The following is a 12515-nucleotide window of genomic DNA, read 5'->3' on the forward strand; positions in this document are numbered from 1 at the left end:
TATAAAAAATATAGGTAAACTTGGTCACATAAAGAGCATGTAGGAATAAAACTAAAACAGCTGGAAGAGGTGGTGAGAGTAACAGTTGTAAAAAGGAACCTGGGCGATGTCATCCTATGAATAAAGTGGAGGAAAGTGACAGTGTTGATTTGGAAAAATGACCAGTCATTATACAATGAAAGTGAAGCTATATACAGTCGATATGCAATCTGAAGGGCACAACATGAAGCTGGAGATAGACACCAGCTGTATCTGACTGTTTACATTTGGAGACATTTAAGTCGCTGGGAAAAAGCTCAGCACTAAAGCAAACTGGATTTAAGCTGCAAACATATACTGGAAAACCAATTGAAGTGATAGGTGTTACCCAGGTGGCTGTGGAACACCAAGGGCAAAAGAAAAAAACTGCCAATTGTTGTAGTGGCTGGGAATGGTCCAAACCTGCTGGGAAGAGGTTAGCTAGCAGAACTGAAATTATCTTAGGACCAGATTAAGCATGACAGACAAGTGCTTCAGGTACGAACAGAAGAAGATTTGAGAGTGTTGTTGAAACAGTGAAGTCTTTAAAGAGGAGCTGGGGAAACTGAGAGGAGTTCAAGCCAAAATTCATGTTTCTCCTGAAGCAGTGCCCAGATTCTTCTGCCCTAGATCAGTACCCTATGCTATGTGAGCAAAAGTGGATAAGGAATTTAGGTGGCTACAGAGGGAGGACATTATCAGACCCATAAAGTACTCCGAGTGGGCCGCACAGGTGGTCCAGATTCTAAAAGCTGATTTCTCCATTAGGCATTGTGGTGACTATAAACTGACTGTTAATAGAGTAGCACCCTAATATGCACTTAAAAAGGGAAAGGACTAGGAGTGGACAACAGAGCAGGAAGATTTAAAGAGGCTGCTGCAATCTGTTAACATCTTAGTACATTATTCTGCAGACAGAGATCTTGTTCTGGTGTGATGCGTCACCCTATGGAGTGAGGGCCATGTTATCTCATAGAATGGAAGATGGCAGCGGACGACCTCTAGGATTCGTATTCCGTACTATCATGCCTGCAGAGAAAAGCTACTCCCAGCTGGACAAAGGACTGGCTGTACAGAGGTTTCACAAATACTTGTATGGAAGATCCTTTACTATCTCCACAAACCTTTGATTTTACTGCTTAACGAGAGGAAACCAATTCCTCAGATGGGTTTGCCAAGAGTACAAAGCTGGGCAGTGCTTCTGGCTGCCTATGAATACACCACCATCTACACCATCGTCTACAAACCGGGCAAAGCCCATGCCAATGCTGATGCTTTAAGCAGATTGCCCATTACGGAGGATATAAAGTCGGAAAGGAAAGTTGAACAACTCCCGATGTTGGATGTGTTAGGTGATGCACCTGTGGAAACCTGTCAAATCCAATGCTGGACTTCCTGTGACGTGATGATCTCCAAGGTTCAGGGATACATCCACTGTGGTTGGCCAAAAGTGTTAGACCCAGCCTTTCAACCCTTCTATCAAAGGACAACTGAATTAAGAGTCCTAGACGGTTGTGTGCTGTGGGGGGCTAGAGTTGTCACAACTCTAGAGATATGTTGAACAAGGGCGAGATAAGTTGTTAAACCTGCTTCACCAGACACACACAGGTGTTTCAAGAATGAAAGTATTGGCCAGATCTTACCAAGTATGGACAAGAAAGTGGAGAAAGAGGCCCAACTGTGTCAAGAGTGTCAGCAACACAGGAAAGCTCCTGCTGCAGGAAATTTTTATGGTGTTGAATGTATGTGAATATGTTTAGCTTTTTACCAGTTGCAATCACCTGGTGTTGCAGTAGTGATGTCCATAACAGACAGTTGTGCTTCTCCTATTTTAATAACCACCACTTGCCACTAATATACACCTATCAGTTCAATTACAGCCAGAACTGGTGTCAGAGCTGTGTTGTTGAAGAAAATTAGTCTGATCAATCCAATTAGAAATTATTGTTATATAATTGTTATATAATTGCTAATAATACATGCTGTACACTCTCTGTACTACAAGTCAAGTACAACAACGTAGTGATAAGCATAAAAAAATAAAGATGAAGAGACAAATCTGGTTTTTGCTAAACTTTTTCCAATTAGATATAACACCAGTACAAGCAAAAGTGTCAAAGTTCTTGTTTGTAGTAATCACAAACACTACAGATTCAGTAAACGGGTAAAAAAAAAAAAAAAAAACATTGGAGATGTAACACCTGCTTTGCCCTTCCATACAAAGGCTCTTTCATAAACTCATTACTGAAATCACTATTACCTGCTACTATGAAATAATATAGCAAAGCTGAAATTCTTATGCTTCTTATCTTGTTACATTTTATTCTTATTTCATCTTCATTTCATCTTATAACATCTTACTGCACTGATTTTACGTGCAGCAGTGGAATGTCAGTGGTTAAAGTTGACCACCTCTGGCAACAACTATTAAATAACAATACTAGAATGCAGGGCATGTTACTATGGGCTGGTTTTGGCACTTTCATAATATAATTTACTACTTACAAAATTTGTGTAATCTGGAGCATATTTACTAATACATTTATGACTTCAAACTATGTTCCAGATAAAGGTCAGCTTTGCCTTCTAGTGACTATTTATTTTACAAAACATCTGACACTTTGTACTATGATAGATTATAGTTACAAAGGTGCAGTGGGTGACATTTAGGTTTAAAAAAAAAAAAAGTCTAAACTGATGAGGTCATCAGGGTAAATATTTTAATACAAATCAGCACATAATTACAAACTACAATATACCATTCTACCTCTAACTCTAACAATTTTCAAAATTAATGATTACCAAAACCATTTAGCTGTAAAATACACTATTTAGCATTGGTTTATATGTGCTTATATAATAATAATAATAATAATAATAATAATAGTAATAATAATAATAATAATTTTATATGAAAATTAAAGTGAATAAATGTTGCATTATACATTTAAGCAGTATCAACCAACTCCTATTGATAGAACTATCATGACATTTAATCAATAGCAAATTTCCTCAAGAATATCTACAACTCTTTTGGCTAAAACATATGATCTATACCCCAAATGTCCTTCATCTTACTCACATCTTAATAAAGTTATAGTTAAAAATAAAAATAAACTTGTGTTACTTTTAATACTGATGATAACATTACTAATCATCCAAAACAAAGTATTAACTATAACATAAGTGTATATGCTACAATGGATATAAAAAGTGTACACACTCCTTTTAAAATTGCAGGTTTTTGTCATGTACAAAACAAACGTCAAAAGATAAATCATGTCATTTTCCACCATTAATGTGATATAGCAACAAACAAAATTCAAGCTCTTGTATTATTCACATGTCTGTGCTTTGAGGTAGGATGGGTAGATGGGAAAAAGAAAAAAAAAAAACATCTGAGCCTGCCTAAATCACCCCAAAGAATGCGACAAAATGTTTTGATTAGACCAAGGCAGATATTTTTGGCCATAATTTTAAAATATGTGTTTGGTGCAAAAACAAGACTCCTGCAGCCAAAGAAAACATGGTGGTGGCAGCATCATGCTATGGGTTCTCCTTCTCTTTAGCTGGGACTTAAGCTCTAGTCAAGATAGGGAATCATGGATAGCTACAAATATCAATTTTTTGGCATAAAACCTGTAGGTCTCTGTTAGACAGCTGAAGATGAAGAAAAGTTTTCACCTTTCAGCAAATTAACAAAGCACAAATCCATGTCAGCAAAGGAGTGGCTTCAGAAGAAGAAGATCAGTGTTTTGGAACGGCCCACTCAGTCCAGATCTGAATCCTATCAAGAACCTGTGGAACGACTTGAAGAGGGCTGTGCACAGGAGTTCCCCTCACAGTTTGATAGATCTGGAGCATTTTTTCAAGAAAGAGTGGAATACAGTTGGCAAATCAAGATGTGCTAAGTTGATAGACTCTTACCCCAAAAAAGACTGTATTACAAGCAAACAGTGATTTAACGAAGTATTAGTTATGGGGTGTGCCCACTTGTGCAACTAGGTTAATGTTATAAGTTTTTCCTTTTCTTTTTTTCTCACTTTTCCTGTTTTTTACTTTTGAACTTGAGTTTGAATTGGTTTTTCCTTTTTCATATTTTCCCTAAAAAGTTTCTATTTGTTTTTCACTTTAATTTTTTTGGTTGTTATATCACATTAAAGTTGGAAAAAGATCTGACGTGATTTATCATGGTTTCATTTTTTACATCAAAAAACCTGCATTTTTAACAGGGGTATGTAGAATATTTATAACCATTGTATTTATATCATTCTATCCATTGTCTGAAATGTGTGTTGGTGTGTAGACACATAAGGGATCATATTCAGAGTTGAGTTAAGCACAGGTAGTGAGGATTTAATACTGGATTTTCACACAAGTTATGTGAGAGTTACGCACACAGGGTGGAGTGCGTGTCTCAGTTAAACATGATTTTCTCTTATGAGATATTGGCTCAATCAAGGAGTAGTGTTAAGTCTGGCACCACAGTCTGTAGGTTTGATGTAACCACAATCTGTTAGGCTAAAATTCATGTTATAGACAATTATTAATAGACTAATTTATAGTATCATTCCTTTAAAGTCCATGAAAACTTTTTTTTTTCCATGGAAAACATTGGAGGAGATGGCATCTTGATCTGAGACATTGTTTGAGGTCCAAATTGTTTATGGATAAAACATATTTACAACACTAACAACAACAATACTAACAATACTTTCTTAAAATGAAATGTAAGCATAGCGTATGAATGCTAGGTCAGCTTATCCTTCAAATCATGGGCATGCTTTCTTTATGGGCGAGCACACTGAATTAATCAAAACACTGGCATCAACTCAACAACCTAAAATGCAAGGGTCTAGACACAATTGAAATCCCCCTGCCACCCCCTAATCCATCCCAACCCCTGCATCCCCCAGCTCAGACACCTCTGTTCAGGAAAAGTCTGGCAGCCTTGGAGGCATACACACAAGTGATTTGCATAATTTGAATGCCACACCCAAAATATGTACTTAAAGAGCTCCCTAAATGGTCTCTGAATATTAGCAACTTTCCCTGCGTAAATACTGATGGACTTAACATTTGGACTTAACTGCCAACTCCGAATACAACCCAAAGTGCATGTGTTTGTGTACAGGTATATTCATTCATTCTTTCATCTTCAGTAACTGTTTTATCCTCATCAGGGTCACAGTGGATCCAGAGCCTATCCTCTACACTGGCAATGCATTCAGTGTATTGTGCATATGTGACTATTGAACTTCAAATTCATTTAACATATCATTACTAGACAGTGACCTTGTCTCATATTGGCTACATGAACTACTCTCAAGTCATGCCTGTTCTTCCATGTTCTGAGGTAGTATTTCAGGTAGTACAACATCCACCGTGAAGCTTATCTTCTTTGACTGAAGAATACTGTAAGTGTTATCAAATCGTAGCACATCTGTAGAGAGATCCAAAATTAGAAACATCAGGGGAAAACATGTCATTATGAGTAATACAACAGTGTAATGTTAACTGTTGTGTCATCATATACATGTGTTAGGTAAGGAATACAACACAATGAGGGCATGCTACTGTAGGAAAATAATGAATGATTAGGTGGTGTGATGTGGCCTGATAGGTCCTGTTATCACTTAAGTTATAACACCTACAAACAGTCATTCTCTCACCATCCTCTCTTATTACTCTCTCCAGAAGTTAATAAGACAAAAAGCACAGGTTATCATGTTACAGAGAAACTGGAAAATGCAAAGTCTCCTGTCTTTAAGATTTTCCTGTGGCATTAACACCTGAAACTCCTCCCAGAAAACTTCACCATATTAACTATTACGTTTTTTTTTTTTTTTTTGTTAAATAACACATTTTAAAATCCATTTATCATTAACCTTAGATTATGTGAAGCATCTGCCTTACAAGTCCCTGTGAAAGAGCTGTTACTATAAAAATGATAATGAATTAGAACACATTAATATTAACCTGTGATTTGAATTACAGCCAGCACTATTATCAGAGTATCTGTCTTAGAAAATTAATCAACACCTTCTGACCAATCAGATTTGAAAATTTAACAGTGATGTGGTATAAAGAAAGCTATTAAACTAATTACTTACTCAAGTACACATTTAAGAGATATGAGTGTGTTTCACAGGAAAATATTTGTCTAATTGCTTTGGTGTAAAAATGTTTAAGTGCAAACAGCATTAACATTTACAAAGTTTGTACTTACAGATGCCTGGTTCTTCACAAGTGTAGGATCCATCCTCTGGCACTAGATGTGCATTATAACGTGTAGTTGGCAACACCTCCTGCATTTCTGTGATTTTCTGTTTCACTCCTGCTTTAGTCTTCATGTAGATGCCAAAACCAATATCACTACCATCACTAGCAAACTGCCATCTGGAATTAGCATAAATGAATGAATGAATAATGCTTAAAAGACAAGAAGGACAGATAGAAGGAATTGAATGGATCCATTACTCACCTTAATAAGCAGTTAGGGACAAGGACTTCACACTCCAGCTGGTGGTCAGAACTACGGCTGATGGTGATGCACTTTTCATACTGCACATCAACAGAATCTTTTATGTAGTAGGACTTTGGCACTACACCACCATACTTAATCTGGAAGAAAAATGCAACTAGGTAGGAAGAAGATTGTGTTGAGTTTTCTGCACTGGGGCTGGAATAAGCAACAATAAACAGATCAAAAAGCAACCCAATATTACATACCAATATACCATCCAAAAATTGTGAAAAGTTTTCCAAATCTTCCTAAATTTTCTATTCTTAACTTTCTCCAAGGTAATGCATGACATGACCATCCTTTTAGTATAACTTTCTTTATTAAATATACTGGCTATACACCAATTTGCACAATTATATTCATTAACCACTTTATCCTGGTTCCACGAACACTGGGTCATATGCAGGAATACATCTTTCACCCTGGATGGGACACTAGTGCATCACAGGCCACCATGCATACATATTAACACACTCACACATATTAACACCTGGGAGCATAGCCAATTCATTGGCATTTTTTTGGGAGGAAGGCAGAAACTGGAGAACCCAGATGAAACTGGAGAACCCAGAAGAAACCCATATGGACACGGGGAAAACATGCACAGAAACTCAGGACAGACAGTAACCCAAGCTCATTTATGCGGGCACCCTGGAACTGTGACTGAGAAAAACTTTACCTTCTGAACCACCATGCCCCTAAAGATAATCAATTATGAGTTTATTAGTAACACTTAGCTTGTAACTAATTGACCATTTCATATACAGTGCAGTTTTCTTTATAGTAACAATGTACCATCTTGTTTTGGATGTTTCGCTACAGAAATTGCTAGAATATTTTCTTGAAGTAATTGCTTTCAATACAGAAATATAATTCTCTCTTAATTTCACTTAGTATGTTTGTTCTTTAAAAAATTGGCATATCTGTTTTAAAAATCATGCTGGTCATTCCACTGACATAATAACACCTGGAAAAAAAAACTGCAGTGTCAATACCTGTACTTGCTTTGCTATTTATGAATTAGGGGTGTGACAATACAATGGCATGATACATGTATTGTGATAAGGACATCTGAGATAGTTATAATGTTAATGTTAGACTGTAGCAGTATAGATAATGATAATAAACTAAATAAAACTAAATAAAAGGCAAGGGCGCAATCCTCTTATCTTGTTAATTAAAACAAATTACTTGTCCTATTTTTGCCATGTTATATGTCATTTAACATCATCCTCCCCGAAAGCATAAATTAAAACGGTAAACTATGAGAATGGGGATTTGTTATACTATTCCTTCTGTAGTACACAAACTTCTGTAGACATACTCACCATAGTTTTACAGTAAGGGTTCCCATTTGGATCTGTCAATGTGCCTCCATAGACCACAGGCAGTTGGTCTGGTGCTACATATTTCTGCAGTACTTCTTTCCAGTTGGCTGTAGGAGGATAAAATGACATTTTTTAAAATATTTGGCTTTATCTCTGTCTCTATATAACAGAGATTACATCAGTTTTCTCCAGCATTATAAAAATGAGAATAGAAAATGCAGCAGGCCTACAGCCAATGATGACAATCTTTCGCCGAGTTTCTTCACACAGGAATGGCTTGATCAAGTTGTAGGCAATAGGAAAGATTTTAGGAGCTACAAGAAATAAGAAATAAAGAATCAACAGGTCACATACAGTGGTGTTTGCTATACAATCAGATCATAACCCAAAATAAAATAAAATAAAATAGTTTAATACATAATCACTCACTCATCTCATGCAGTGAGATCATAACATATACATACAGTATAACTACCTTTAATAATAAGAACCCTCTTAAGGCCCTCAGGATAGTTTTCCTCAAACATGGTCAGAATCTGTGTAAATAAAATATGAAATGCAAATAAATGCAAATATTATCAATTGTGCAGAACTGTACTTTATTTAAATAAATAAAATTTGGACAGACTGTCTTACTTCTCCATATGTTTCAACTGCAGGCTTCCAGATATGTTTAAGGCCAAGGTCTTCACAATCGTAGATAAGAGTGATGGACTCCACTGTTTTCCCAAGCTGATAAAAAATGCTCACAAGATTAACATACAAAATGTATATATATATATATATATATATATATATATATATATATATATATATATATATAAGATAAGATGAAGCTAAGGTTTGCAAAGGTGTGATTTTAAAAAAAAAATAGATTTACAAGAGAGTACCTTGAGACACTGCTAAACAGTAAACAGAACAAGAGGGCTAAGCAGTAAAAATTGGGCAAACAAATCCTACCTTCTCAGACTGCCTTAAACACTCTCTCCGTAGAAGCTCACAGTCTCTAATTTTGGTCTTGATGTAGTCTTGCTTGGTGGCAGACATGAGGAGGCCTTTTGGATCAAGGGGGCCAATAATGTCATACCAGACTGGACTTCCCTCTCGATCATACCCGCACATCCCGCCAGACACATAGTGCTCGATTACCTGAACATATCATCCCACATAAGATGTAAAACAAAATACACTCTACAAGGCAAAAGTATTGCTAATAAGTATGCCGTGTTGGCTCTTGTGAATTTGTTGATCACAATTTTACCTCTGGTGGCTTCCAGTCTTCTAGGATTGCATCTACTTTCAAACGCTTGCGAAATTCCAAATGCTGGAAATCAATCACATTGCTCTCAACTTGTTTAAAGTGATTACTAGGTTTCACACTTTAAAGGAACTACAAAAAATAGTATGAAAATGAGCAAAATGTTTAACTCTTCACAAGTTAGTTAAAAGTCAAAAGTTAATGGAATTGAGGAAACAAGATTCTTGTCACAACATTTTTGTCATTAAAACATTTTATACCACAGTCATCTTATTATGAATCGAATTGGTCAGAAGATGTTGATTAACTTTCTATGACAGCATGGCTCTGACAGAAATGTCAGCTGCAAAGAAAATCACAGATTTATATTAATGTGCTTGTCGGAATACTCATTCTGAATTAATCATTTCTATAGTAAAAACTAATTCACTGGGATTTGTATGGAGGATGATCCACATAATGTAAGCCTAATAATAAACAAAAGGAAAAATGTTATTTAACATAGAAAAAAATTACAATTTTCATGGATGGAGGACTTTGCACTTTGGTAAAAGCTACATTTTTTGTCTTATTAACTTTGAGAGAGCGGAAAAAAGAGAAGTTGTTTATATCCGTTATATGATAAGTGACAACAGGAATTAACTTCCACAACATTAAATGTAACTATAAATGGATTAAAGTATGACATTCTGTTCTTTAATAAATAAAAAAATGTCACACTGGGGAAGTAACAGCAACTTTCCACTGGGCACCAACACATCATTGATTATTTTCCTATAACATTACGCCTTGTCGTGTTTTATTCCTTACATATGTAATTGTAACATAGCCACGAAAATGTTTTGTCTCAAAAGAGAAATGTGATTGGTCACAAAGCCTTGATTAAATTTAGATTAGATAAATAAGGAATAAGAATCACCTTTCTAAGCATTGCTTCAGCCTTCAGGACATTGAAGCTTCTGGCTACAAGAGACAAAAACAGAAGAAAATGCTAGATGAATATCATGCATGAAATCATGAAATCATGCAGGTCAGGTGCTTCACTTAATTGTTCACATTATATATCAGAATGGGAAAAAATGTGAACTCAGTGACTTTGTGGCATGATTGTTTATGCCAGATGGGCTGGTTTGAGTATTTCAGAGATTGCTATTAAATGCCTTTGCTAGCAACAACACAGCACACAACTGCTTCTCATGGGAAACAAAATTAACAAAAATACAGCATCAACCAACAAATCACTCACAATCCCTGAGCATCGCACAAATACTTAAATAAAAATATGTAATGTGTTTCAGGGTGGAATTTAGGGTGCCTAAGACTTTTGCACCATACTCTATAATCACTATATGGCTTATACTATCAACTTTATCTTGTTATGTTTTAATATTCTGATTCCAAGATTTCAATTTAAATATTTAAATTTATTTATGATTATTAAAAAAAAAAAAAAATATATATATATATATATATATATATATATATATATATATATATATATATATATATATATATATATATATATATATACATATATATAAACCCTCCAAATGTGAATCATTTGCCACTTACCTCTGAGCCACCGAAGCAGGTAATGGTCGCTTTGATTAGGAAGCTGGGCATATACATCTTCAATTCTCTCACAAAACTAGACAAAATGACAACAACTTTTATAACAACTTCAACATAGCTCTGCTTTTGTTAATGCATATAATAGTTCCTAAACTATTGTATGGCACAACATTTTCATTTACAGTTTAAGGTGAATCATGTGAACCATGCTCACCTGTGCCAGAGCTGCAGCCTGGTTAAGACTGAGATCTCCTACATGGCCACTCATTTGCTTTGCGTAATTAATAAACCTGCAACTTGTGTGAATTACTCTTTTATTTCTGTGTTCATATTCCTCTACCTGTTGTATTTATAAGGTATAGGTAAGAATTGCTCTTTGCCCTCTGGGAAAAACATGAGTGGACAGGGTTTATGGAGAGTGAGAAGCCACACAGTACCTTTGATCATTCTGAGTAATGTTTGTTTTTATGTCAGTTTAGAGTTCACTGATGAGGGACCAAGTAGGAAAATCACCAAGCTAGTATGCTTTGCCAGCAAATGTCTACTATTGATAATAGCTTTAATTGCGCAGTTATTACACAACAGAAATGGCAACATTTATCACTTCAATGTTCATTTCTTTCATCTACAGTAATATTCAGGGTTACTGAACATTTTGAGGGCCCTAAGTGACAACTTACTCAATCATATTATTTTATATGCAAGCTGGAACCTAATTCAGCAGCAGCTAGTTTTCATAGATTTTGGTGGGATAGGATGACATTAATAAGAACATAGCCCCAAACACAACTGAGAGGCTATCAGAATTGACTTATGTTATAAGTTACTATATAGTGAAGTTTTAGATTAACTCCATAACAGGTAGAGAGTCAACAACATACATTCTAGTAGCAGTTTTAGACAAACCTTTGTTCAGCTGTTTTCAATGCAGCAAGTGTGTTTTCCATCATCACCATTTTCTTTTTTTCCACAGTCTTTGCATGGGAAACAAAGTACCAGTGATGCACACACATTTCTGAAATGAGCCATAGTACCACTAATTAGAGCCACCTAAAATGACGCCACAGACAGTGCTCTCTTACATAATCTAGCTCTGAAAAACAGACGGGCGAGTGTTTCAGACTTGGCACAGGGTTATCAATAGAAATTGGAGTTTCTGTGACAGCTCAGACAGTGTGAAGGACATTGCATAACGTCAACCTCTATGGACTACATCCAAGAAAAAAAAAAAAACCTTGCTTGCTCTTTGGCACAAAACTGCAAGATTAAACTTTGCTAAAGAACATGAAAAGAAGCCTGATGAATATTGGGCACACATTCCTTGGTCAGATGAGACCAAGATAAATTTGTTCAGCTCAGATGGGGTTCAGCATGTTTGGCATGAACCTGACAGAACTACCACTGTGAATGCATTAAAAATGGTCTCTGAAGAATGGTAGAACAACTCTCCAGAAATTTATGTGACACTAAATGATATCCTCCATGCTGAGGAGGATTGAGTCTGTCATTAACAATAAAGGTGGACATAGGAAGTATGGAAAAAAATAAAAGATTTGAATCTCAGTAATGAAAGGTGTACTGACTTTTTTTGCATTGAGTTCCTAATGCAGGCCCTGTATTTTTAATATAGTAAATCTAAACTGTTAGTTTTTAATTTTACATAAGAGCAGATACCCTTCTGTTCAACTTAGACGTAATGCAATTAGTATAAGGTGATATAATTTTGAATCATTTGACATTTAATGGAGTTGTGAATAAGGACTATATAAAGATTAACATTTGCAGAAAGGGTGATATAAACGATGCCCCTGTG

General features: G+C 35.6%; 1 protein-coding gene across 1 annotated transcript; it reads right to left on the bottom strand.

Moving 5' to 3' along the window:
* Positions 1 to 2721: 2721 nt before the first annotated feature.
* sec14l7 (SEC14-like lipid binding 7) lies at positions 2722 to 11075 on the bottom strand. The gene is made up of 12 exons (XM_026943656.3): positions 10917 to 11075; positions 10703 to 10778; positions 10050 to 10093; positions 9134 to 9196; positions 8833 to 9021; positions 8509 to 8604; positions 8348 to 8408; positions 8103 to 8186; positions 7873 to 7979; positions 6503 to 6642; positions 6248 to 6417; positions 2722 to 5461 (listed from the first exon to the last, which is right to left on the bottom strand). Exons 1-12 carry the CDS (start codon positions 10968 to 10970, stop codon positions 5349 to 5351), a joined length of 1197 nt encoding a protein of 398 aa, XP_026799457.1. The 5' UTR covers positions 10971 to 11075; the 3' UTR covers positions 2722 to 5348.
* Between the last annotated feature and the right edge of the window lie 1440 nt (positions 11076 to 12515).

The sequence above is a fragment of the Pangasianodon hypophthalmus genome, chromosome 17 (assembly GCF_027358585.1).
Source record: "Pangasianodon hypophthalmus isolate fPanHyp1 chromosome 17, fPanHyp1.pri, whole genome shotgun sequence".
Classification (NCBI taxonomy): domain Eukaryota; kingdom Metazoa; phylum Chordata; class Actinopteri; order Siluriformes; family Pangasiidae; genus Pangasianodon; species Pangasianodon hypophthalmus.